At 35.6% G+C, this 27,974-nt stretch overlaps 1 protein-coding gene across 9 annotated transcripts in view; it reads right to left on the bottom strand.

Moving 5' to 3' along the window:
* The window catches only part of MAP4K3 (mitogen-activated protein kinase kinase kinase kinase 3), a 189,034-nt gene that overhangs the window by 67,831 nt on the left and 93,229 nt on the right, over nt 1–27,974 (bottom strand). For all 9 annotated transcript variants that reach the window (XR_004733656.3, XR_013526644.1, XR_013526645.1 and 6 more), the window contains 9 exons: nt 24,161–24,225; nt 20,458–20,513; nt 19,854–19,901; nt 16,571–16,613; nt 14,635–14,707; nt 8,613–8,744; nt 8,365–8,427; nt 8,196–8,277; nt 7,986–8,096 (listed from right to left, as the gene is read on the bottom strand). Coding sequence is in view for 6 of the 9 variants with exons in the window: in XM_002757828.6 (XP_002757874.1) it covers nt 7,986–8,096; nt 8,196–8,277; nt 8,365–8,427; nt 8,613–8,744; nt 14,635–14,707; nt 16,571–16,613; nt 19,854–19,901; nt 20,458–20,513; nt 24,161–24,225 (673 nt within the window). In the remaining 3 variants the exon portion in view is untranslated. The remainder of the gene's footprint in view (nt 1–7,985; nt 8,097–8,195; nt 8,278–8,364; nt 8,428–8,612; nt 8,745–14,634; nt 14,708–16,570; nt 16,614–19,853; nt 19,902–20,457; nt 20,514–24,160; nt 24,226–27,974) is intronic.

Genomic DNA, 27,974 nt, shown 5'->3' with positions numbered 1-27,974 from the left:
TCCGCATTCAATAAATGGTGCTAGGATAACTGGTTAGTCATATACAGAAGATTGAAACTGGACTCCTTCCTTACACAATATACGAAAATCAACTCAAGATGGATTACAGGCTTAAATGTAAAATCTAAAACTATAAAAACCCTTGAAGAAAACCTAGGAAATACCATTCCAGACAGCCACGAGCAAAGATTTCATGACGAAGATGCCAAAAGCAACTGCAACAAAACCAAAAATTGACAAATGGGACCTAATTAAAATAATGGCTTCGGCACAGCAAAACAAACTATCAACAGAGTAAACAGACAACCCACAGAACAGGAGAAAATTTTTGCCAACTATGCATCACCGAGATCTAATATGCTGAATCTGTATGAATCTTAAATAAATTAACAAGGAAAAACCAAACAACTACATTAAAAAGTGGACAACGGACACGACAGATGTTTTTCAAAAAAAGACATATATGCAGCCATCAAGAATATGAAAAAAATGCTTGAACATCACTAATCATTGGAGAAACGCAAATCAAAACCATAATGAGATACCATCTCACACCAGCCAGAATGGTTATTATTAAAAAGTCAAAAAATAACAGATTTTAGCAAGGAAAAGGGAATGCTTACATACTGCAGCTGATAATGTAAACTAGTTCAGCTACTCTGGAAAGCAGTTTGCGGATTTCTCAAAGAACTTAGAACTACCATTCAACCAAGCAATGCCATTACTGGGTATATCCCCAAAGGAATATAAATCGTTCTACCATAGACACATGCACATGTTATGTTCATTGCAGTACTATTCACAATAGCAAAATACGATAGCAAAGATATTGAATCAAACTAAATGCCCAACAACGGTAGACTGAATAAAGAAAATGTGGTACAGATAGACAGTTATAAAAAAGAATGAGATAATGTCCTTTGCAGCAACAAGGATGGAGCTGGAGGCCATTATCCTAAGTGAACTAACACAGGAACAGAAAACCAAATTCCACATGTTCTCACTGAAAAGTGGGAACTAAACATTGAGTACACATGGATACAAAGAAGAGAATAATAGACACAGGGGCCTACCTGAGTTTGGGAGAAGGTTAAGTATAAAAAACTACCTACTGAGTACTAGGCTCATTACCTGGGTGACAAAACAGTATGCACATCAATCCCCTGTGATACACCATTTATCTACAGAACCAACCTGCACATGTACCTCAAAACTAAAAGTTAAGAGAAAAAGAAACTCAATGAATTTTTTCAAGATCGCTAATAAAAATGGTTAAGATTTTTAAAATCAAAATTTAGCCTTTAATTTCTAAATACAAACACTCTCATTTTTCTCTATAAATGTAATACATACTAGTCAGACACCTGTGACAACAGGCTTTTAAAAACTAATACATGATATTTAGAGAAACGATGATGAAAATAATCATTCTAATAAATGGCATTTAAAGAAACAAGCCATTCACAATGATGCATGGTGTCTATTTTTTTAAACAATGCTTTACATGCCATGTGATTAAAATTATTTTTATTACTTCTTGAAAAAAACCCTGCCCTTATAAACTATTCATGTTTATTCAACTTTTATAATCTTAAAGTTCTATGATTATTGTATCATCAAATAATATAAATACAAGTAACGAGGGCCTTTGCAATGGGACCTAGATGAGAATGTAAAGTCTGTAGGAAATGAAGGAAAGACAAAGACAATATGATAAATCTTAGTTAACATAAGCCAGTGCTTTTTGACCAGGGTCAATTTTGTCCCTGAGGAGACATTTGGTAATATCTAGGGACATTTTTTGATGTTACAACTGGGGATTAAAGGGTATTAACTGGCAACTAATGGGAAGAGACCAGAAATGCTGCTAAACATTCTAGAATGCACAGGGCAATCCCCCTACCCCCCCCCCACCCCCAAATAAAGGACTGTCTGGCCCAAAATGTCAACAGTGCTCAGACAGAGAAATCCTACAAGTAAATGCCTACAGGTAAACATGTTTACTGTTGCCAAATTTACTTTTAGGTCCTCATTTTTTTCAAGTATATACACTCTGTCACATACTTTCTTCTTTTTTTTTTTTTAGCCAAAACTACAGAGAACCTCCCTATCCCATTTCTTTCCTTAAAACTGCCAGGAATTTTAGAAAATATGGAAAGTAAAACCTTATTGTTTCTTCATTCCACATACAGTTTACTCTTGAAAAACTTCAGAAGTCCACTCCTATGCAGATTACTTGGGGACACAAAACCTATGTATATGGAGGACCAATTTTTCATATATGTGGGTCCTGCAGGGCTGACTGCAGAAGTTGGGTATGCAAGGATTTTGGTATACTTGAGGGTCCTGGAAGCAATCCCTTTTGTGTATCAAGGGAAAACTGCATTTTCAATGTTTTTAAAGAAAGGTAACTGTCAATGATTAAAAAAAATTCAAGTAAAATTTATCTCTTCAAACATCTCTTAAAATTCCAAATCAAAAGTCTAAATATTTCTACTATAAATATCATATGGCAAGCTATTATTTAATGTAAGAAGAATTCACTAATCTGCTATTTAGTAGAAAAGAACCTAAACAAATGAAATAACAAACATTCATATATCTGATGTGCTCTTTTTTTTTTTTTTTTTTTGAGATGGAGTCTCGCTCTGTTGCCCAGGCTGGAGTGCAGTGGGGTGATCTTGGCTTATTGCAACCTCTGCCTCCTGGATCCAAGAGATTCTCCTGTCTTAGCCTCCTGAGCAGCTGGGACTACAGGCACAAGTCACCACACCCAGCTAATTCTTGTATTTTTATTAGAGACTGGGTTTCACCATGTTGTCCAGGATGGTCTCAATCTCTTGACCTTATGATCTGCCTGCCGGGGCTCCCAAAGTGTTGGGATTACAGGTGTGAACCACTGCACCCAGACACCTGATGTGCTCTTAATCCATACGTAACCTTAATTGCATTTGTTTTCACATGAATCTTATTTAAGGGTAAAGACCATATTTTAATATTTCTAAAATTTATGAAAGTAAGTGTATTCAAACCTTTACATACGGGAGATGGCTATCATTTTTTAAGTGTCCTGATGAGTTTAAAAGTCCCTAATTCTTTGACCATTATTTTTATTTTTTAAACTTTGGTCTTTCTGGCATCTTCCTATTGACAAACTCCTTTCTAGCAATGTCACTTCCTTTGTGACATTGTCTCTGACTTCCATAACAAAGGCTGGCTGGTTTTTCTTCTCACTCCTGAAATGGTGAGCTTCTCAAGATTAAGAAATATGTTTTATCCACAGCAGGTCCCCAGTGAATGTTCATCGAGTTGAATATAACAGTCAAAAACTAAGTATTTCAATAATTCAATAGCTGTTTACAAGTTGCAAGTAGCTTTCCCTGTTGCAGAGGAGAAAACTGCAAAATTGCAAAAATCTGCCTCAACTTTTTATATCAAAAGGATAAGAGATAAATGCAATGAAATAATGCTAAAGGCTTTAACCCATTTATACCTGAGGTTGCAAATTTTTGTGTGTGAAAAATCAGATCCTGACGATGATCTTGAGCATTAGGATATAAATAACTCCCACAAACCTAGTTCCAATAATGGAACACTACACATTAGTGTGTTAATGACTTATGGTACTTTTTCTTGGTAAACACAACTTTTTTTGGCCCTTTATGTTTTTTCTAGCAGAAGTCCTCTATTTTCTTTCCTTTTACTTTATTAAAACCATTCTATGTGCACTGCCAACTTCATACAGGAATATCTGAAGGTGGGCAGAATGGAGATGAGTTCTACTTACTGTTAATTTGTGGACATTACTCTAACCTTTGGAAGTAAAACAGGTCTTATTCGAAAAACTTCTGCAGTTCCATCCTAAAATTAAGGTCTCTCAGCCAGCATTATTTCATGTAGTTATTGTGATACCCAACAGCTTCTTCTGTGTGTGAAATGCTACCTTTAAAGCTATTGTATTATCTTTGAGGAGATACATTCTTAGATCTATCTTTGTGGAAAACACAATTCACAAACATTAAGTTCTAAGTCTTAGATTCAATAAGGCAAATCAAGAACAAGACTCAATTAACTATTCACAGTGTAGGTACATCTCAGGGAAAAAAACATACAAATCTAAAAGACTGAAATATTAAATACTTGTGATGGTGAACAGTAGCAACAGTCATTTTAAAAATTAGGTATTCAAATTTTACATGTGCAACATGCTTTGTAGTTTACAAAGTGTTTTGATGCACCTTAGCATTATATCCTTAAACTCCTGAAACAAGCATTATTCTTCATTGCATAGATGAGGACACTGAGACTTAAAATTAAGTGGCAGGGCATTCAGCTAGTTAGCCATAGAGCTAGGAAAACCCCTAGATTTTTGATATAATATAAAGTAGCAAAACCAAACAAAAACAGGTAACATGCATATTACTCCCACAGATTGTTATCAATGCACATGGATGAAACCCATGATTATTTCTAAGAAGAGTTTTACCTTCCCAGTTTAACCAGCATAATAAATTATTAATTTATTAGCATAATAGATTAATTTAATAAAATCATTAAATCTTTTAATGTTGTACATAGTAAGTGGGTTAACATATAGGAGAAGAAAAATGATAAAAAATCAGAATTATAATTACACCAGTGTATAATTACTTCTAAAACAGAAACTACATGGGAACACAACATTAAAAAGTCAAACTTCTTTCATAGTGCATAACCTATAAAAAAACTAGACTTAGTAGATGTGATATGTATGTGTACATATATATATATATATATATATATATATGTAGATGTAGATAGATACACATATATACATATACACATATACTTTTTCAAGACAGAGTTTCGCTCTGTTGCCCAGGCTGGAGTGCAATAGCATGACCTTGGCTCATTGCAACCTCTGCCTCCTAGGTTCAAGAAATTCTCCTGCCACAGCCACCCGAGTGGCTGGAATTACAGGCATGAGCCACCATGCTCGGCTAATTTTTTTTAGTAGATACAGGGTTTCACCACGTTGGCCAGGCTGGTCCCAAACTCCTGACCTCAGGTGATCTGCCTGCCTCAGTCTCCCAGAGCGCTGGGATTACAGGCGTGAGCCACCTCACCTATTTTTATTTTTAAGAGTATGAATACAATAGTTTCAGTATTACAGCAAGTGCTGAAATACTCAGATACATTCACATTTTGAGTGACAACACTATACTTAGCAATTACAATTACGAATCATTTGGAATAAAAAGTTAGGAATTTCTCTTAAGGAAAACATTATCCTAAGCTACTGTGAGAAGGAATGTACCAGCTTCTCATTCTACCCCTGGAATAATTAAATTTCTTTATTTTACCTACTTACCATAAAGATTTATAACAATTTATAATTATAATACCAAAACAATGTCTGGATAAGAAAGATGAATTTCTTCCCCTGCTATATGAGAAAGTTTCAGAAGAATCTTCATTCCATAGATTGTTTCTCTATTTGGTTTATTATTTCTGTTCTTTGAGTACATTTTTTAAAACACACTGTAATTCAGCATGACAGGTACACAGACTGAGTTAAGAGACAATCATGTAGCATTTAGTGCACTGAAAAGGGCATACACAGTTTTGTTATACACCAATTTCAGTTACCATAATTTAGTTAAATATACTAGTTCCCTACAACATGGTTCAAATAACAGTTACCACTGTTTGTTAATTGTAATTGCATAAACTTCATTGATAACCTTTCAGTTCACAAATTATTATGTAAATAACAGATGCACATCATGATCATGATTAGAAGGAAAATTAGAAAAGAATATGACAATTTCCCAAGGCATAGAAAAGACACTTGCTCTGTGTCACAGAAACATCATGAAAAGGCAGCCTACTCAATAAGCAGACTACTAGGTAAGTAAAAAATGTGCCTGAAAAGTTTGTTAACAAAGAAATGAAACATTAATAAAAGTTAATAAACTTCTATTTTCATGCACATTTTATACTATAATAGAATCAATGATTCTAATATTTATAGTATACTGTAAATAATGGTTTTACTATTTTTTTCATATTCCTATATTTATAACTGACAGTAACAGAGTTTATGCTTTAACAAAAAATTTTAAAGGTCATGAAACAATTGTAATTTTCCCCACTGATTATTAGGATTACTTTGCAGAATTTTAGCTTATGCAGTCATTTTTATAGTCCCACATTACCATACACATCAAGGACTACCTGTATGTTAGATAAGACTAGAAGAGTTTATAAAACTCAACTGTCTTCAAAATAAAATCAAGCAAAGCAACACAAAAAAACTTCTTTAGGCTGGGTGAGGTGGCTCACACCTGTAATCTCAGCACTTTGGGAGGCCAAGGTGGGCGGATCACGAGGTCAGGAGTTCAAGACCAGCCTGGCCAACATGGTGAAACCAACATCTTTACTAAAAATACAAACTTAGCTAGGTGGTGCACATCTGCAATCCCAGCGACTCAGGAGGCTGAGGCAGGAGAATCGCTTTAACTCAGAAGGCAGAGGCTATAGTGAGCCAAGAGCATGTCGTTGCACTCCAGCCTGGGCAATAGAGTGAGACTCTGTCTCAAAACAAACAAACAAACAATCTCTTTATAGTATAATTATAAGGTTAATTATATTTTATATTTCTTAAGTTTTTATGCTTCAAACTCCTTTCCGGATCTTTCAACAAAAGGAAAAATAGCTTAATCTATCAGAGTTATATAAGGATGGCAAGTTGGAACAATGCTGAACTGATAGAAAGGTTCTCTCTGACTTAAGACAATCTTTCACCATCTTTCTGAAAACATCTTCAGTCAACAATAAAATTTACATTTTTTAGGGGCCTCCCAGAAATCCAGCAGTTAAAGGCTATCCACTTCTTTTACACACCCAATAATAGAATTCTGCCATGTCACATATACTGAATTTATCTTGGTTGCCACAACTATTAGCAGTGCTAGAAATGTTACATATACAAACAGAAGTCAAGCTTCCATTAATATGAATGCTTCTGTCAAGTTAGAATTATTTTATTAACAAGTATACTAGCTCTTTTTAAAACATTTCCATAGTGAATAACTGAGTTTTAGTCACAGCAAAGTCAGTCCTATACTTCCTACTAACCTCTAATAATTCATTAAGTATTGCGTAAGAATTTTTCTTTTAAAGATAGAATGGCCGGGCGCGGTGGCTCAAGTCTGTAATCCTAGCACTTTGGGAGGCCGAGGTGGGTGGATCACGAGGTCAAGAGATTGAGACCATCCTGGTCAACATGGTGAAACCCCGTCTCTACTAAAAATACAAAAAATTAGCTGGGCACGGTGGTGCGTGCCTGTAATCCCAGCTACTCGGGAGGCTGAGGCAGAATTGCCTGAACCCAGGAAGCGGAGGTTGAGGTGAGCCGAGATTGCGCCATTGCACTCCAGCCTGGGTAACAAGAGCGAAACTCCGTCTCAAAAAAAAAAAAAAGATAGAAACAGGGTCTTGGTACATTGCCCAGGCTGGTTTCAAACTCCTGGCCTCAAGTAATCCTTTTCCTTCAGCCTGCCAAAATGATGTGGTTACAGACTTGAGCCACCATGCCAAACTGAGGATTCTTTTTGAGAAGCAAATTGAGGGAACATTTTGAATATTCTAGCATCTTGTTTAGGCATTTCCCATTTGCCTTCTCTTTTACAGTGGATTATTTATTTGCAACTTCATCGAAAATGACTATTTTGAAATAACTAGAGTGATTTCAACAGTGGATCAAATGATTTGCCTTTGCCATTTTCACACTGTAGTCACCTGTAAGCAGTCAGCAGAAAAACATAGCATTTGATTTCCCATGAAAGGCAAAGAATTACTTGTTCCCTCAAGAGCTTTTTACTTAAACTAGACACCAAAATTAAAAAAAACAAACAAACTGATTTTGAGACGTACAAACAGACATACACATATACATATACACATATATGTTATATATGCCAGTTGGTAAAAACAATTCCTACCTCAGGATCATCATCATCGAAATCATGGTAAGTGGAATGATCTGGATTATTTACTTTATCCAACAGCTCGATTGCCAAAGACCGTGTCAAATGTTGTGTTACAAAAGGATGCTATAAAAATTAAATACAATGCAGAACACTTACTAGAAATCTGATGGAATGACATTTTGTCTTTTGAAAAATATATATATTTCTGGGTAAAAAAAATACCTGTAATAATTTTTCTGCAGTAGGTCTTTTTTTTGGATTTTTGGTAAGTGCCATTTTCACAAAATGATGAAAACTATTTGACCTAAGAAATTTAGAAAATTAGATTTTTATATTCCAATTCATTTTTTACTCATCTTACCATAAAAGTAAGTAACATAAAAATACTTACCACTTCATTTTATCCTTTAGTTTAGGAGGTTGAAAATTGCTTTTTGTCATTAGAAATAATGCTCTGAAAAAAATCAACAAATCATTACACAGCATTTTAATATTTCACATTTTAACGTGTAACACAAATTCTATTACTATTTATTCCCCAAATAAGGCAAAACAAGACTAAGAAAATTAGTCGTTCATGACATCATACTAAGAGGAAAAAGCCTTAAGCACAGGATTCTTCAATGATGATGCACTGACCTCATTGGGTGTAAGTCAAACATAGGAGGCTGAAGCTCTGCAAGTTCTATGGCAGTGATTCCCACTGCCCAGAGATCACAGAGTTGATTGTAACCCCCCTTCCTCTCAACAGCTGCGACTTCTGGAGCCATCCTGAAATAAACATTCCAGACAAGAAAAACCTTCTGTTATATCTCTTCCTTTATACTCCCACCCAAAGGCACAAAGAATTATCACTATTTGCCCTAAATAGGTCTTGATTTTTGAAAAATAAATATGTACTTAAAAGGTCTATCTTTTCAAAGATCTTGACATCTCATAAGACCCTCCACTTCATAAGTAACTTGCTTTCGATTTCACAGGATCATAGGTGGAAGCGACTTGTCTTGCCTGAGATGAGACTTTGGACTTGGACTTTTGGGTTAATGCTGGAATGAGTTAAGACTTTGGGATACCGATGAGAAGACATGACTGGTTTTAGAATGTAAAAAGGACATAAGATTTGGGAGGGGGAAGGGACAGAATGATATGGTTTGGCTCCCCACCCAAATCTCTTCTCAAACTGTAATCCCATGTGTCGAGAAAGGGACCTGGTAGGAGGTGATTGGATTACTGGGTCAGTTTTCCCTATGCTTTTCTCATGGTAGTGAGAGGGTTCTCACAAGATCTGATGGTTTTAAAAGGGGCAGTTTCCCCTGCGTGATCCCTCCGGCCACCTTGTGAAGCAGGTGCCTGCTTCCCCTTTGCCTTACTCCATGACTGTAAGTTTTATGAGGTCTCCCCAGCCATGCAGCAAAACTGTGAGTCAAATTAAACCTTTGTTAATAAATTTTTTTTTTAAAAAAGACCCTTCACTGCAGTCCCCTATTGGTGATTCCTTTGTTACTTCCTTATACTAGTTACTAAAAAGGTTTATAAAAACGTACAATTCTAATAGAGCAACATGCCCAAAATTCATTCATTCGCCCAATCTCTCTGTACATGTAAAATTCAGTAAGTAATATTTGTAATAAACAATATATAGCTCTACTTCCTTTTATCAAAAAACTGCAATCTGGCAGCCTCTGTTTTTACTTCATCAGAACTATTCTTTTGGGCACCAATAATCTTCATATTTAGTATTTAATTCACATTTATTAAAAACTTATTTGGAATTTTTTCCAGTTTTATTAGTTATAAAAATGAATGTCTACTTTTAAAAAATGTATTTATTCGGAGGAAAGTTACCCAAATTCAGTAATTTTTTTGGTTTCTCTTAACTTTGCTACAATCTTATTCTAATTATACCTCCATAAACTTGAATTTGACTAGTATAAATTAATTTTCAAATACAAAAATTTTGAAATCCTAAACAAGTTTTAAAAACAATGAATTGAGATAAACATCTCAACTCTTCCATACTCAGGAATAGTCTAGATAGTCTTACAAATATTCATTTATATTCCTGGTACGATTTCAGGGAGGTCAAGTAGGTCAGTAAAGTTAAAAACAAAAAACCCACTAACTTTCAAAACCCCTAGTTTCAAAATCTTTTAAATCTCAAAACAGATCTTATGAAAATTGAATTATTACAAGAAAAGTGAATTTCAAAGTGTCAGTTATTACTTTTATGATGGATAGATTCCAACTAACTGGTAGAAATCCCCTAGTGGAGTGGGAAATGCACACAAGTGACATTCTCTGAACTTGCCTCCCCTTCCTAGTTTACCACATTAGCTGATGCTCTTCCTTCCTCTAAGAAAATACAAGGGAAATGTTCTACTTAGTACATGTCTACTCCTACCAGCTAAGTTGTGTGCTTATCAGTCAACTGGGTTCATCTCTGAAACTGTTTATTCCAGTTACATTTGCTATTGTAAACACACAGTTAAGTATTATGAAAACTAATTTATAATAAAGGTTTAAAAATTAGTGAATGCTGGCTGGGAGGAGTGGCTCATGCTGTAATCCTAGCATTTTGTGAGGCTGAAGCAGGAGGATCACTTGAGTTCAGGAGTTTGAGACCAGCCTGGGCAACATGGCGAAATCGTGTCTCTACAAAAAATGCCATTAGCTGGGCATGATGGTGTATGCCTGTGTTCCCAGCTACTTAGGAGGCTGAGGTGGAAGGATCACTTGAGCCAGGAAGGCAGAGGTTGCAGTGAGCCAAGATCACACCACTGCACTCCAGCCTAGGTAACAGAGTGAGACCCCATCTCAAAAAAAAGGAAAAAAAAGTGAATGTTTTAGAAAGACTTTGGTTTTAGAAAGGCAAATTTCTAAAGATGAGCCAAAAAACCTGGTACATTAGATAAGAACATAACAATGAAAGAAAACTGGGACGGCTACAGATTATATGATTTCATTTGTATCCCACTCAAGGAAAAGGCACAAATGGAGACAGAAACCAGATGCTACGGATGGAAGGAGAGCATTTACTAAAAAGGGGCAAAAGAAAAAATTTTTTGGATGCTGTCAATGTATTCTGGTGGTTTCTTACCACCACGGCATACAAATTTCTCAACATTCATACAACTGTATGAATTTGTACAACTGTACACCTAATAAGGTTAAATTTCCACTTCAATAAACCTGACTAAGAAATGTAGTTGATGCATTGGGATGTGTGTGGTTTGCATTACTAAAATGGAACTCTAGTAAGTGTCTACTCAAAGAAAAGGCCTTGATTCTATATTGAAAGCTTGTTGAATAAATATACATATATGTCTTAAACTGAAATAAGTTGTTTAAGGTACATATGTATTAATTTTGAGAACTGTAATTTCAAGCAGACTTTTTCAAACAACTGAATAAGTGCCAACCTAATCACTTTGGAAGAGAGAGATTCTAAATTCTTAGATTGTAGGTAAGAAAGATACAATACCAGAAAGACAAATACAGGGGAGTGTTTCCAAATTTAACTTTACATGATTCACAATCTCACATGTTCCCAAGATATTTCCCACATTATTGTTAAGAGTAATGACATAAATTTTTAACCTCTGAAACTGGAGTTTGAAACGTCAACATTCACATTTAGTGAATGAATACTGTATAGAATCAAGTCAGATCCTGAAGATTTAATGAGAGATGTTTACAATAAAACTGTAAAGACAGTGTACTTAGAAATGACAGCAATTCAAGCCCTCACTCTGCTCAGAAATCAACCCAAAACAATAAAGAGAAGAACAAAGATTAATATATACACATACCATCTTTGAAAAAGTCCAGCAGACATATTTTACCTAAACCCACAACACAGAGACTAAAAATAGAACAGTAAATGATACAGCAAACAGGAGGCAGGGCAAACCTAAGCAGGTGCCAAGGAAAAAAACAACTAGCAGCCAACAAGCCTCCAACATCCTGGAAATGTTGACAAGTCAGGGCTAAAAAGTAGCAATAGTAGGGCTGAGGTTGGGGTGAAACAGAAGTTCAGAAAGTGTTAACAGTTAGTCCCTCATGTTCCTACTCTTATCCATTAAGTCCCAGCAACTATTCCTTCTCCATTCCCACTGGATAAGAACCAAGATGAAGAGACACTGCAGACTTAACAGATACCAGGAACCAAGGAATGAAGAGGTTAAAGGGAGAGGACGTGATTAAGTAGAAGTATGTATACAGAATAAATACCTTTACTTCCTTCTCTTGACCAGTTCTAGAACACTAACAAGCAGCTTTACACCCAACTTCCCATACACGCAATTATGAACCAGTTTTTAGAGCCGTGCTCTTCAAAGTGAACTAAAACATAAGGATTAGCAGACATTTGAGGGAAGCCTCCATTATGAAAATATGAGTGTAAAGAGTTGAGGAACTTTTACAAGTAGAACAAAAAAGATTTTTAAATGAGAGAAAAATATAAGAAAATTAATGGATTAATTTAAGTGGTCCAATATATTGCCAATGAGTTCCATAGAGAGCAGGAAAAAGGATACAAGGAAATTATCAAAGAAGTAATACAAGAGTACTTCCCTAAACTGAAAAGATGTAAGTTTCTAGATTATAAAGCACAAATGCCAAGTACAATGAATAAAAGTAAAAACAATAAAAAAAAGTATATTTTGAGGTATATAATTATGAAGTATCAAAACACTAGGAATGATTCTAGGGGGAGAAATTACATTAAAAAAATCATGTATCATAATGGTATCACACTTCTCATGGGCACCCAAGAAGACACTAGCGCAATGCCTCAAAAATTCCACCCTGGAATTACCTACCAAAATTATGAATCATGTTCAAGGATAGACATGCAAAATCTCAAAAATGTTACTCCCCATACACCCTTTCCACACACAAAAAAAGGAAAGAGTAAATCATGAAAGAAGACCTAGAAACCAAGAATGGAATGCTAAGCTGAAGATGAAAAACTGCCAGAGCAGAGCTAGGCAAAAAATCTAGAGAATTAAACAGTCCAGACTGGAACAGGAAGGAAGATGACTCCAGGAAGGATTATTCTAGGAAAACAAAACAAAACAAAACAAAGCAACACCAACCAGACAAAATCAGATATGCTACAGACTTCATGGTATAAAAAATTATACAGAGGCATCTTACAAAACTGTAAAATGTGGAAAGGTATGCAAAGTGTTGACCAGGGATTTAAAAAGAAAAACAAGAAACTAAGCAAATTAAAAACGAAATTATTAAAATCAGGAAAAACTTTTTTCGGCCAGGTGCAGTGGCTCACGCCTGTAATCCCAGCACTTTGGGAGGCCGAGGTGGGTGAATCACGAGGTCAAGAGATCGAGACCATCCTGGTCAACATGGTGAAACCCCGTCTCTACTAAACATACAAAAAATTAGCTGGGCACGGTGGTGCGTGCCTGTAATCCCAGCTACTCAGGAGGCTGAGGCAGGAGAATTGCCTGAACCCAGAAGGCGGAGGTTGCGGTGAGCCGAGATCACGCCATTGCACTCCAGCCTGGGTAGTAACAAGAGAGAAACTCCGTCTCAAAAAAAAAACAACTTTTTTCAGGAAAGTATTGTCAACTAATTCAGCAAAGTACACTGGAAAGATAAGATGACTGGAAGATGAAGAGATAATATCATCACCTATCATAACACAGTATCTGTAAATGAATAATGCTAGAGATGGTGGAAGTTACAACTAAGAGTTTTTCTCATATGCCTTTTTAGCATTATCTGACTTAAAATACATATTGATGAAAAGATAAGTTGACATGAAAATGGTATATACATCATATTCTAAATAAAAAAAATGAGTAGTGGCAATTAGTACTACATGACTGCTGATGAGTCAGATGAAGAAGGCATCAGAGGAGTGTTAGCACATAAGCTGAAAGCATGGCAAGAACTTCCAGGTGCTGTTACTTCAAAGTAATGGTATGAACAAGGTAATGGTACGAACAAAAAAAGCTCTATACGAATCCACCATTATAATTACATTGCTTAATATCACATCTAGCACACAGTAAGTGGCCAAAAATTATTCTGTAAGTAAATACATGAGTAGGATATAGTTTTTATATTATGATCAGTGAGTATCTAACAGAAACATGGCTAGAAAGGAAGGTCGATGGAGAAGACTAGTAGAAGCCAAGGCTAATGAAGCAGACAGAGGCCAGGCCACAGAAGACTCAAATATCAAGAAATCTGCATTTGCTCCTACAGGCAACCAAGACATGCCAAAAAGTTTTCAGCAAAGAGGTACTGTGAATAATATAATGATGAAACATTAATCACAATAAGAACTGGAAATGGGGGTGGGTGAAGAAAGATAAAAAACACATGTGAAAATACATGAGAAATGTATAGGAAAAAGAGCCAGGATTTTCCAGTAAGGCCAGAACTAATATTAAGGTTCCTGAAAACCATATCAATAATTAAAGCCTTTTCTGCTTATGAAAAATAACATGGTAGAAAATTTTCTGGCCATGTATTCCACCCGTTAGGTGTACATGCCTAAATTACTTTACCTGTTGATGACTTTTTTCTTAATCTGTCTTAGTCTGAAAAATTTTGACCAGTCTATTTTTTAGGAATGCTATATCCAATAATGATAGAACAAAATATTAAATATCAATTAAAATACAATTACCAATATGGTGTGCCAATGAAAGACTTCCGTTTGGCAATTGTAGCTGTTATCTGTGCAGATACTCCAAAATCAGCTATTAAAAAAATAAGAAACATTTAGAAAACTAAGAGAAAGTAAAACTGTTTAAGGTAACGTAAGAAGCTTTTAAAAATTATTTTTACTAATTACACAGCAATACCAGATATTCTCAAACATCATATTACAAATTTTAACTTTAATGGACTAGCATTAAAATAGATTTTAATCTACTTTAGATTACAACAGATTCCCATATATCCCCATACAAATTAAATCAGCCAAATCGATTCCCATATATCCCCATATAAATCAAATAACAACAAAGGTCAAGTTCAAACAATTTTTATCAGAAAGTGATAGCTGAGAAATTGCTAGACTTATTAATATTGTAATTTCTAATTCTCAGGACCAGAAATCCAAGGAATATCACTGGAAGGGATCTTTAAGAGATAGGATATTCCATTCACTTTCTCCATGCCCGTGGCTGACATCAGATAAACCAGTAAGTCTACTTGTAGCTTAAAAAGACATCCAATCAAAATATTCCCAAACTTAACAATATATTTAGTACCAACATCAGTCGCTATCAGGAAATTGCTTTTTTTTCTTTTTGAGACGAAGTTTCACTCTTGTTACCCAGGCTGGAGTGCAATGGCGCGATCTCGGCTCACCGCAACCTCCGCTTCCTGGGTTCAGGCAATTCTCCTGCCTCAGCCTCCCGAGTAGCTGGGATTACAGGCACGCGCCACCGTGCCCAGCTAATTTTTTGTATTTTTAGTAGAGACAGGGTTTCACCATGTTGACCAGGATGGTCTCGATCTCTTGACCTTGTGATCCACCCGCCTCGGCCTCCCAAAGTGCTGGGATTACAGGCATGAGCCACTGCGCCCGGCCGGAAATTGTTTTTATATATAATTTCTTATTACTCTTTAAGTATTTGGAGATCTAATATTTTCTAGTTTACTAATGATGACTTCTAAATCCTTCTCAAGTAAGATATAAATAATATGTCTTTGAGTGAGGTACATAACACTGGCACAAAATATTAAACTAAACAGCTGATAAAAACTGTTCATCAAGCAATCAACAGATAACTAAAAAGAACAGGACATACATTTTCTGCTTTTCCCATATTTAGAAGTCACACAGGGAAATTTTATTACATGTTATTTCTAGATACATATTCTTAAATCTGACTAATCTTACAGCAGGTTATAGTTTAAAATAGTTATATCTATATTTTTATAAAATACATATTTTTAATTTGGGTTTATCTAATATAGTTTAAAATAACTGATATTTGTTATTAACTACTTCATTTAATACTAACAAATATGACTTTATTAATAAAACTATAATGAACATTTGTTCTGTCTTAAACTTGCAAATTAAGTCATTATTTAGGTTTTGAACTCTATTTTAATTGCAAATTTAACAACCTAAAGTTACAAAATGAAATATGTTAATGTTTGAAATAAAGCAACATTCATCATCTAAATTACATTCTTAAATAAGTAATGCCGAATTTTATTTTAAAAGCTTTATGCAAAGAATAAAGGGTTTTTGGAGTTACTGATTTTTTGATATTTGTCTTTTTTTGTTGTTGTTGTTACAAGTAATTCTGTACAGATTTCTATTATAGAAATCATATTCCTGGGTTTAGAGGTGAAAGAATTCAGAAAGGATATTCTTTCATAGTATCTTTACAACAAAGCTGTCTTATGTGAAGGACAGACATTTATTCCTGTTTAAGAGAAGTAGATACAAAGAGGTGACATATGCACGGCAGTGAGATTTCCATCTAAAAATACATAGATGCCGTCTAAGGAGAGGGAAACCTGGTCTTACAAAGGAAAACATAAACTTTTACTATATTTTAGAATAGACTTGTGCATGTGACAAATTCCAACTTACTTACCCAATTTCACATGACCATTATCCGTTAATAGAATGTTAGCTCCCTTCAAAGTAACAATATTTAAAGTTAAAGTAGGAAATAGATATTTTATCAGACAGCACATATATAATAAACATATTTAAAATAATCACAGCCTTAGACCTAGAAATACTTAAAATGTGCTTAATTAAAATGTTATATCATTATAGTCACAGGAAAATCTACTGTCTACATTTTAGGCAACTTGACTATCCTTATAAAATGTTCTGCCTTGCAAAAAAGCTGCTACTAACATAGTATGAATGTTAATATAAAAATGACATATTAGTTTTCATCAAAATGTTATTTCTTCCTTGATCAAACACAATTACTACATTAAAATGTAATCTTACAATGCATTTTCAACTGTTTATATTATACTTTAAACTTGGTATTTCCTTTTTTTTTTAAGAACCTTGCTTTCTAGGAACTCACCATCAACTGAACCAGTGTTGGTAGGTGAGACTATCCTATTGTGCCTTGCCAAGTGCTTAGGCCCATCCAGTATATAATAAACTAGTCACAGGCCCACACAATTAAAATATCACCCGTCTGCATGATCTGGTTACATTTTAGCCACTTTGCTTCTTGACCTAAGCTCAAAGAAGATAATGATGACTTCATCTTCAACAAGCTCAAAGCTTCTGGAAGAGGCAGAAATACTATATCCCAAAGGTATTGTGGGCTCTCTTTAGTTTAAGGTGTAGGGTGGAAAAAATACTAGGAATGCGCCTACTCTCAACCAACATGAGGAACAAACAGTTAAAGACTGGCGCAGGGGATAAGGGGGTGGAAGAGAAAGAAAAAAGTTCCCAAACTCCAAATGCCACCAGTGAAGCTGAGCTGCAACCACCCACTGATACTACTGTAGCTCTATGGAATGGTGAGGGGAGGAGAAAAAGGAAAGAGACTAGGAGCAGGGATTTTAACTTGATCTACTCCCTAGCTATCTAAGACTTCTGCCAGAGGCTTCAGTTCGGCAGATCTACTCACTAGCTTAGACTAAGTTTCCTGTTAGAGTTTACATCACTTCACTTGTACATCATTGGCCTTCCTCTCCTCCCTCCCTTCCCTACTTTCCTTCCTTTCCCCTCTGAGAGACCACTAGTAGTCAGGTGCTATTTTAAGCTCTGGGGTTACAGTAATGAATAAGTTCCAATTCTCATCAAGTTTACATCCAAGTAGGAGCAAAAAACTAAAAATAAATATATTTATCATCTATCTATGAATGAAGGAACCCACAGAGGATTCAGTCAGACAGCGATAATTACTCTAAAGACAGGGCAGAGAAGGCCTCTCTGAAGGCAGTAATATATGAGCAGAGATCTGGGTGAAGTAAGGGTACACAGCCACATCAAAATCTGGGAGAAGACTATTTCAGGAAAGTAGGAGGAAATTTGAAGACCTGGGGCCAGAATAAGCTCAACATATTCCAAGATCAGCAAGTTTAGTGTGGCTGGAAAAGAATGAGTAAAACAGAGAGAAGTGGAATGTAAGATGAGGTCACAGAAAAATGCATGGGTCAGATCACGTATAACCTTGTCGGTCATGGTAAAGGCAGCTGGATTTTATACTGAGTATGATGGGAAACCAACGGTGGTTTATAAGCAGGAAGGTGATAAGATCTGATTGAAAAAAGTCCCTTTGGTCACCAAGTAAAGTGACTACAGAACCACTAAGAATGGGAGCAGTGAGACCTCTTAGAAGGCTATTACAAAAGACCACATGATATAATATTCTGGTGACTTAGACAGGAGTAGAAATGGTGGTGATGGCCCAAATCTGCCCAATTAGGCCCAGACTCTGAAGTCTAGCACACAAGTCCTTGGATAATGGAACACCAAACTACCCAACCAGCCCCATCTCTCATTAGTCTCATACATTTCTTCTCTTCAATAATATGGTACAGTTCCTATGTTCTCTAAAATGGCCTCACACTTTCTAACCTCTGTATCTGCTCACACTGTTTTCTCTGCTTGAAATGTATTCCAACTTCCATTTCTGACAAAAATCTATCAATCCTCCCAGATCATCTACATGCCAATGACACAGAACCTTTTTTGAGCTACTCATCTTCCTATGATCTCTTCTACCTTTGAACTCCAAAAGCTCTTTTAATGTCTTTTAAGTGGCTTACAAAGAATACCTTGAAACAAGGGATCTCAGCAGATCATCTGTGAGTGAGTCCACTGAAATTTCATGGAAAATTTGAAGACATGCGCTTAAGGGCATTTTCTCAGCAGAGAGTTCATGATTTATCATCAGAGATCCAGAGAACAATAAGGTTTGCCCCAGTCCCAATCCTCAAAAAAGGTTAAGAATCTTTATGTTAGAGAAAATGTGAAAAAATAAAAGGGGAAGAGAGAAATAGGAGGAAAGATGAACAAGGAAGCCACAAGAAAAATAGGTGAAAGAAAAAAAAAATCTAAAACTGGGGAGATGGCAGTATCTTTAGAAATATGCTTAGGAGTCCTACCTTAGCACCTGCTGTGCCACTGAGCTAACACCAGCACATCTAGAACACCTGCTCTCCTCTGCCAGCTAAATAAATAAAAGACTGAAAAGGCAGGACATGGTGGCTCATGCCTGTAATCCCAGCACTTTAGGAGGCTGAGGTGGGAGGATCGCCTGAGGTCAGGAAATCAAGACCAGCCTGGCCAACATGGTGAAATCCCATCTCTACTAAAAATACAAAAATTAGCCAAGCATGGTGGCAGGTGCCTGTAATCCCAGCTACTGAGGAGGCTGAGACAGGAGAATCACTTGAACCCAGGAGGTGGAGGTTGCAGTGAGATCGCAACACTGTACTCCAGCTTGGGTGACAGAGCAAGACTCCAACTCACAAAAAGAAAAGACTATGAGAAATGTCAAGGCTCAGTTTATCCATTTTGATGCATTACTAAGACTTAGACTTAAGACTGCCAAAGCTTACTGAAATAGTCAAAGCATAAAACTTACTAAAAACTAAATAACTTGATGAAAGCTATAAACTTACTCTGCATTTTACTAATAACTACAAAGAAGCTAAAATGAGTTATTAAAACATTAATCTACCGAATGATACATTTTAAAAGGGTGAATTTTATGGTATGTGAATTGTACTGCAATAAAGCTGCTATAAAAATCTTAATTAAAAGTATCACTCATTTTTATTATGGTAACATATTTTAGATACATTTATCAAATAAAACAACTTTGCTCAACAATTTGATCACAGTAGTTAAAAATAAAGAGAGGGTTATTATGTTAAAAATATAGTGTATACCTTTATGTCTCTGTGCATTTTTCCTTTACTGTGAAGATAATATAATCCCTAGAGTTTCAAAAAACAGACAAATAAACAAGATTTTATCACAGAGCACACTTTGGGATTTTATATGATCAAATGAGTAGTATTCTGTGTATTTTATGTAATCTTTATAGAAGATCTAGTAGTATCTTTAACACATTTTAATGAGATATCCCTTTAAAAAATCAAGAAAATGAGTAATGTTTCTAAGAAAATTTTCAGTAAATTCTACAAATAGTTTGAAATAACTTTTAAAAAGTATATACCTAATTAGTATCAGAGTGTTTGAATTCCCAAGACAGTGCTTAACTTTGAAGGCTTTCTTTGGTATTAAGAGAAAACATACAATAACAGATCCATAGCGCTTACATTTTAGGTTATATCATCACATTTAGGCTTTAAAGTGTTTATTTTTAAGCATAATTTGAGTTTATTACACAATTTTCAAAAGCATTAAAACTAATTTTAAGGGTTTACCAAACCAAAATATTTAATTCTTACTTTGCTGAACAGGTAATGCACAATAAGTAAACATTTAGTTTAATGAAAAATGTTATTTTTAAATTAGCACTTGATTTACCTGCAGTGTTTCTCTGCTAACATATGCAATCTGCAGCTCTGACAGAGGTCCAGTTACTGTAAAAGAAGAAAATTAACACTCATAAAATTAGTCAATGCGTTTTTTAATATATAATAAAGTTTTGCAAGTTTAAGCAACAGACTTAATATACTTAACAATTCTGCTGAACTTAAACAATTCTACTTAAATGTAAGCTAGGACTACAGGCATGAATTACTGTGCTACTGTGCCTGGCTCCAGTTTTTCACTATTTTTTTTGAAACAGGGTCTCATTATTTCACCGGGCTGGAGTGTAGTGGTACGATCACAGCTCCCTGCAGCCTCAACCTCCTGGGCTGAAGTGATCCTTCCACCTCAGCCTTCTGAGTTGGCTGGGGGCAAAGGCGTGCACCACATACCTGGCTAATTTTTTATTTTATATTTATAGAGATGGGGTCTCACTATCTTGCCCAGGCTGGTCTTGAATTTCTGGGCTCAAGCAATCTTCCCGCCTCAGCCTCCTGAGGTGTTGGAATTACAGGCGTCAGCCACTGTAATTCCAGCCAATTACAGGCCCAGCCAAGTTGTTGCTTTTTGAAAATCTGATTTGCCCATCTTTGTATCTCCAGTGTACAGAACAGTGCCTGACACAGAAAAGCAGCCTGATAAATATTTATGGAATGAAAGAATGTCTATAGTAGCCACTGAAATTATGTTCTCATTTTTATATCTCATTCATCAGCATCATCTCTTAAACATTGAAAGAAAGGATGTCCAAGAGGTTTAGCTAGTTTTTATTTTTTAATTAATTAATTATTTTTTAGACAGAGTCTTGCTCTTTTGCCAGGGTGGAGCGCAGTGGCACAATCTTGGCTTATTGCAACCTCCGCTTCCCAGGTTTAAGCGATTCTCCTGCCTCAGCCTCCTAAGTAGCTGGGATTACAGGCACCCGCCACCATGCCCAGCTAACTTTTGTATTTTTAGTAGAGACAGGGTTATACCACGCTGGCCAGGCTGGTCTCTGTCTCCTGACCTCGTGATCTGCCCACCTCGGCCTCCCAAAGTGCTGGGATTACAGGCATGAGCCACCATGTCTGGCCTACCTAGTTTTTATTAAAGCTTTTTAATTGATGTGGAACATGTACTGTGACTAGTTTTGATTCAATACTTATTATAAAAATATTAGCTATATTGCTATAAAATTAATATATGTTCAATCTAAAAAATTTCAATCTATAGAAAAGTTTGGAAAGTAAAGGTCTCTTCTTTATCCAAAATATTACTTAATAGTAAGCAATACCAATAATTTGGTCTATAACCTGCCAGATGATTTATACAAACATTTTATATACTATATGTATCCCAGAAACACATAAGGGAATCATACTATAGCAGACAATTCTGAAACCTACTCTTTTCACTTATGATGAACATTTTTCCACAGCAATACATAGGTCTTACTCTTATGAATAATATTTTCCTCTGTGTGCATCTGCTAATTCCCTCTGGAACTCATGTTGAAACTTAATCTCAAAGCAGGGGCTTTGAGGAGAAGAGTAGGTCATGAGTACTCCTCTCTTGTGAATGAGATTAAGACTCTTAATAAAAGAGACTTTAAGCAGTGTCCACTCTTTTTTACCCTTCCATCTCTTCTGCTATGTGAGGATACTGTCTGTACTCTATGAGAAATTGGTCTTTGCCAGACACCAAACCTATTGGCACCTTGATCCTGTACTTCCCAGCCTCCAGAACTGTGAGAAAAGTGTTGTTTATAAATTATTCAGTCTCAGGAATTTTGTTATGGCAGCACAAACAGAGCATCTGTACACTATAAAGTAGTTTTCTTTTTCACTATTAAATCACTTTAGAATAAAGAAAGTGAAAGAGACTGTTCTAGAAATTGAATTAAATTCCAAAGATGGAAACCTTGGCTAGATAGTAAACTCACACTTACATAAACTTAACGGATTTGTAATCATGTTTGGTTTTGAGTACTTGTGGCATTTTACAATTATGAAAGAGAGAAATCTATTCCACTTAGATTATTTTAGGGGCAGCGTTGGGTTTAAATGTCTGTGGATAAACCGTATATAACTTATTTCTGTGGCTTCCAAGCCCACATACATTCAGTAAGATACACCTCCTTGAGATTTGTTTTTATAATATGATAAATAAGATAATCTGAAAATGCTGAAAATAACACCTAGAAGTGAAAGATAAACATTTTTTTAGAAATAACCTTTTAAATTACTAAGTTTGCAAACAGTAAGATACTTTCCCAGGAGACAAAAGCAAAAACTGAAATGAAAAACAGAAAGTAAAACTGTGAAAGAATATTCTAACTATCTCTTACAGGAAGGTCCATCTTGGTAAGCTAGGATTTTAGTATTGTCCTCTACATGGGTACAGGACAAGGCCCTAGGTCTGCAGAAGAGCTAAAACAAACACTTAAACGAAACTAGAATCCTCAAAGGAATACATCCTCATTAAAGGTGTGGACAAGCATAGAAGATAACTAGGGATTTTGGCTATCATAGGGATGGAGGAAAAATGTCTCCTCCGCCTCCCAGGTTCAAGTGATTCTCCCACCTCAGCCTCCCAATAGCTGGGATTACAGGCACACGCCATCATGCCTGGCTAATTTTTTTATTTTTGTAGAGATGGAATTTCACCATGTTGGCCAGGTTGGTCTCGAACTTCTGACCTCATGTGATCCACCCGCCTCGGCCTCCCAAAGTGCTGGGATTACAGGCATGAGCCACCGTGCCCAGCCCTTCTTTGTCTTTTTTCTACCCAGTTTACCTATCTTTTAAAGATCAATGTAAAGCTCATTTTCCTTATTAAGCTTTCTAAAATAATTCTAGAAAAATCCATCATTTTTCCTATTTCAACTGTAGTTAGTAGCCCAGCAAAATACTATTATGTCAATCTTTACGTTAAGTAAAACCTATGCCAAGAAGATAAAGTGAAATGAAGTAAAATAGAAACAATAAAATTCTGGTCCAAACAGTCTTATGCCTCTGCTTTAGTGTAATTTGCCTCTCAAATTATCTAAGTGGCCCCACACTAGAAAATAGGAGCTCAAATTCTATGAGAAAATGAGAAAAAAGGTCCAAAATATTTTCTCAGAAAGTATACATTAAATAGACATTATTTTATTTTACACTAATCAAAAGGCTACTCTGCAGTTTGTGACAATAATCCACTAATAGAAACAGAAAAGACAAAGGCTGTTTAACCTTACAAATCTCTCTTACACACTCCTTGAAATACCAGTAAAAAATGTTGTAATCATTTTTGAATTCCTCAGAATCCGGCAATATCTAAGAGAATAAACATTTAATTGATGTTTATTGAATACATGAGAGCAAAATCAATTATCTTTGTATTATCACTACTCATGCATCCACTGGATATTGTACCAGCTTAGCTTTAGCCCGCAAAGCCCTTGCATTTTTACAGATCTGGGCTTAAATTTTTGAACTAACTACAATATGCCTCTTCAGAATTAGCGAATCATTCAACTGCATTTAATTTTCCAACTTACAAAGCAAAGACTCTTCCTTTCTTCCATATATATCTGAAATACCTTTATATATCCAAACAATATAATGATAAAACATAGTCTGCTTTCCTTAAGATGATGTTGATATTTTAATATAGTAAATAGCTGTATTTTAAGAAATTCAACCTAATCCCTATAAAAATATAACTTTGGTCTTACCGTGATAAATATCCTGTAAAGAACCACCTCCACAAAACTCCATGCAAATCCAAAGCTTATCTCGTCTATAAAGAGAAAACAAGCATGTATCATATTTTCATGTTTAAAACTGTCTATGTGAGGTAACAAATATTTTAAGGGTGGATGCTATAACACTGAAAAACAACAAATGCAATGTGTTATCTTTAAAATAATTAATCTTTATGAGTAAATGAGTTACTTAATATGTGTTACTACAACCCAACTTGAGGTTTTAAACTTATAATACACCATTTGTTGGATATAAAGCTGTCATCAGGCACATCCAGATAATGAAAATATTTTCCTTTAGTTAAAAACTTCCCCTCCCCAACAGTTTATACATCTATCCAGATTCTTCACAGACAAATGGCAATAAATCTCAAAGCATACTACTTTGATAGCACTCTCATTAACAAAACAGGCAAAATGTAAATGTTAGCTTCATATCTAGATTCGACAATGATTTTCCAAAAATACTGTTAAAATTTATCACTCACTTCTTTTTAGATAGCACTTCTCTGACACTCAAATTATAAGCTGTTGTAATCATACAGTCATAGGAGAAATAATCAGCAGTGATTATATAGCTTATTCCTTTGTTCAGTCAAAGGAACATTTAATCTCTTAAAATGTACCAGGAAATGTACTATTCTTGGTACAAAGATGGGACAGAAAATCTCTGAACTCAGCGAGCTCCGTCTAATACAGAATAAAGATTCTACCTTAATATATGTCAGTCTCTCTTACCACTGCCTTCTCAATGTCTAGAAGAATAGCCAGCAAATAAATACTTGTTCCATAAATGAATAAATACATGAATGACTAAAATAATAAATACATCAAATTAGACTGAGGTCAGGAAAATATGGCCAGCAGGACAAACCTAGCCTGCTGCCTGATTTTGCACACCTCTGCAACTATGAATCATTTTCCTATTTTAAAATGGTTGGGAATGGTTCTGTCACTTGTAACTAAAATTAATAAAACGATTGAGAAAATAATACAAACAATAATATTTGACACATGACATATGAAATTCAAATTTTAGTGCTGATAAAGTTTTATATGAACAGTCATACTCATTTATTTCTATACTGTCTACAGCTGCTTTTGTGCTAGAACAGAATAGCTGAGTAGTTATTACAGAGACCATGTAGCCCACAAAGCCTAAAATATTTACTATATATCCCTTTATAGAAAAAGTTTGCTGACTTGGGTTAGATCATAATTTGATTAATGCATAGTCTAGGCATATATAAAGTACTCTGAGAACCCGGAGATGAAAATACCTAGGAAAATGAATGGAAAACTTTAGGGAGGAGAAAACATTTGAATTGAGTCTTGAAATTAAAGTAGAAATTTACCAGAGACAGGAAAGCAACCTGTGCAAAAGAATGGAGACTTGAAAGAAATGCACATGTGGGAGTCTGTGGGTGATTTAATGTGAGTTGAAGAAAGACTCCCGAAGAGACAGTAGCAGGAAATAAACCTAGAATAGGCTGGGGTCACACTGAAACAATCCTTTGTTTACAGACTCCTCAGTTTAGCGACCTTTCTGTAGATAATCTCTGGATGGTCCTTGTCTTTCTTAAAATGTGGTATCCAAAATCAAGTACTATTCTTAGTGTTATATGAACAATACATTAAAAAGTGGAGATGCCGAGCCGGGCCCAGTGGCTCACACCTCTAATCCCAGTGACTCGGGAGGCTGAGGCAAAAGGATTGCTTGGGGCCAACAGTTTGAGATCAGCCTGGGCAACTTAGTGACTCTCATCTCTTAAAAAACAGAAAAACTTAGCCAGGAGAAGTGGTGCATACCTGTAGTCCTTCCTACTCAGGAGGCCAAGGCTGGGGTGGGGGGAGTATTACTTGAGCCCAGGAGTTCAAGGTTATAGTGAGCTATGATAGTGCCACTGCATTCTAGCCTGGGCGACAGAGCGAGATCCTGACTCTTAAAAAAAAAAAGTACAGATGCTTTTATGAGTCATAGGTCACATATTGTTGGTGGTAGTGGGATTTGCTAGACCAAAGAGGTGAGCTTGGCTGCAATGGACAATGCAACATACAAAAAGAGAGCATAAGCTATCAGAGTGCAAAGGTCAATCAACTTAAGCATATGAAGTAGCAAGGCATCATGGTTCTAGAAGGTAATGCTAAAGAGAGTAAAGACCCAAATAAATCTGAAGCCACCCAGGATCTACAATTCACAGGGGGTCCACATATAAATAAAATTGAAGGATACAGCTAATATAAAAATTTATTTTAATTTCTAATATGGCAAATACCAATAGATACAACTTACATAAATATATGCCAGCTGCCCAGTGGCCTGGTGTAAAGAACTTTCAGAATGGACATGTAGGACTGATAGATGTATGGTCTTATTAAAAACAAGGAAGGTACTTATGACTAGTCCTTGCTACATAGGGAGAAGCATAAATCCCCCAGAAACTCTTAACAATTTTCTCCTTTATTTGATCACCGTATTTCTATTAACTTAGCTGAAAGCTATCTTTAACTTCTCAGCAACTATATTAAACTGCTAGTTTACAGTTTGTAGTTAACAAAAACCTCTGGATCTTTTTAAAACAGAAGGCAGACCAGTTCTCTCTCCAGCTTCAGATTTGTCTATCTGGCTTGTCGAAACTAAGCATTAAACTTTTTTCTTATTTGTTAAATCTTATACTTAAAAAAAAAAAGGAGTTTTGATTCACATCCCTTTATTTCTGACAGGTGTCTTATTAGCTTTCCCAGCATATCACTTTAAAATGATTCAGCAAAGAAAGCATAACACACATTTGCATCTTTGGAGCAGGGAGCTAACATCTTTAAGTATCCTAATTGGAAATACACCTTTCCACTCCTGCTCCCAACTCCCACTCCAGAAACAGCTGGTTAGCATCTGAAAGAACCTAAATCAGGACCCTACCCTCCAGAGGTAGCAACTTGGCTTATAAACTACTTTAATCTGTACTAGTGGGTTTACTAATGAGCTTAAGTAATATTATAAATATTTTAAAACATGAATGGCACTCTATGTAGATTACTTAGAATTATCATTTGGCATTTCTCTACCTCTGCCTGAGGTCCAAAGAGTCTGGAAAGTCCATTAGTCAACAATATTTTGAAAGATAATTAGGCTCCAATTTGGATATATCTAGAACGCAGGATTCCATAGCCTGATCTCTCCAGGTTACTTGAATCCTTCCTCCAGAACAGTGGTTCTCAAAGTGTGGTCTGGGGGTACCTTGAGAGGGCCTGAGACATTTTCAGGGGACCAGCAAGGTCAAAACCATTTTTATAACACAAAGTAATTATTTGATCTTTACATTCTCTTTCTCTCATGAAAGTACAGTAGAGTTTCCCAGAGACTACGTGAAGTGTGATAACGTTGTCATCCCTGACAGCTACCAGTTGTATTCCTGAGTTTTAAAAATGTCTCAGCTTTCATTTCTAGTATGGTAAATAGCAATAGATAAAATTCATATGAAACAAAAGCTCTCTGGAGGTAGTCAGGGGTTCTATGCCCAAAACGTTTGAGAACCACAGCTCTAAAATACCTTCGCATCTGCCACAAGTGAATCTTTCATGCTAAATGCCAGCCCAGAGTGCTTAAGTTGCAGGCAACTGGGATGTCACATGGCTTACAAAAACAGGTTGAATGACTGTTTTGGGGTCTGCTTAGGATTAATAGAGTAATATGTAAACTGCTTAGTAAAAAAGACCTGGAATATAGCACAATAAATGTAAGCTGTTTTCTACTCCTTTTGTTATAATTTATCTTGTAGTGTAC

This window comes from Callithrix jacchus, chromosome 14, assembly GCF_049354715.1.
Source record: "Callithrix jacchus isolate 240 chromosome 14, calJac240_pri, whole genome shotgun sequence".
In the NCBI taxonomy this organism is placed as follows: Eukaryota; Metazoa; Chordata; class Mammalia; order Primates; family Cebidae; genus Callithrix; species Callithrix jacchus.
The sequence above is the reverse complement of the archived record's forward strand: the minus strand, read 5'-3'. Positions and strand labels throughout refer to the sequence as shown.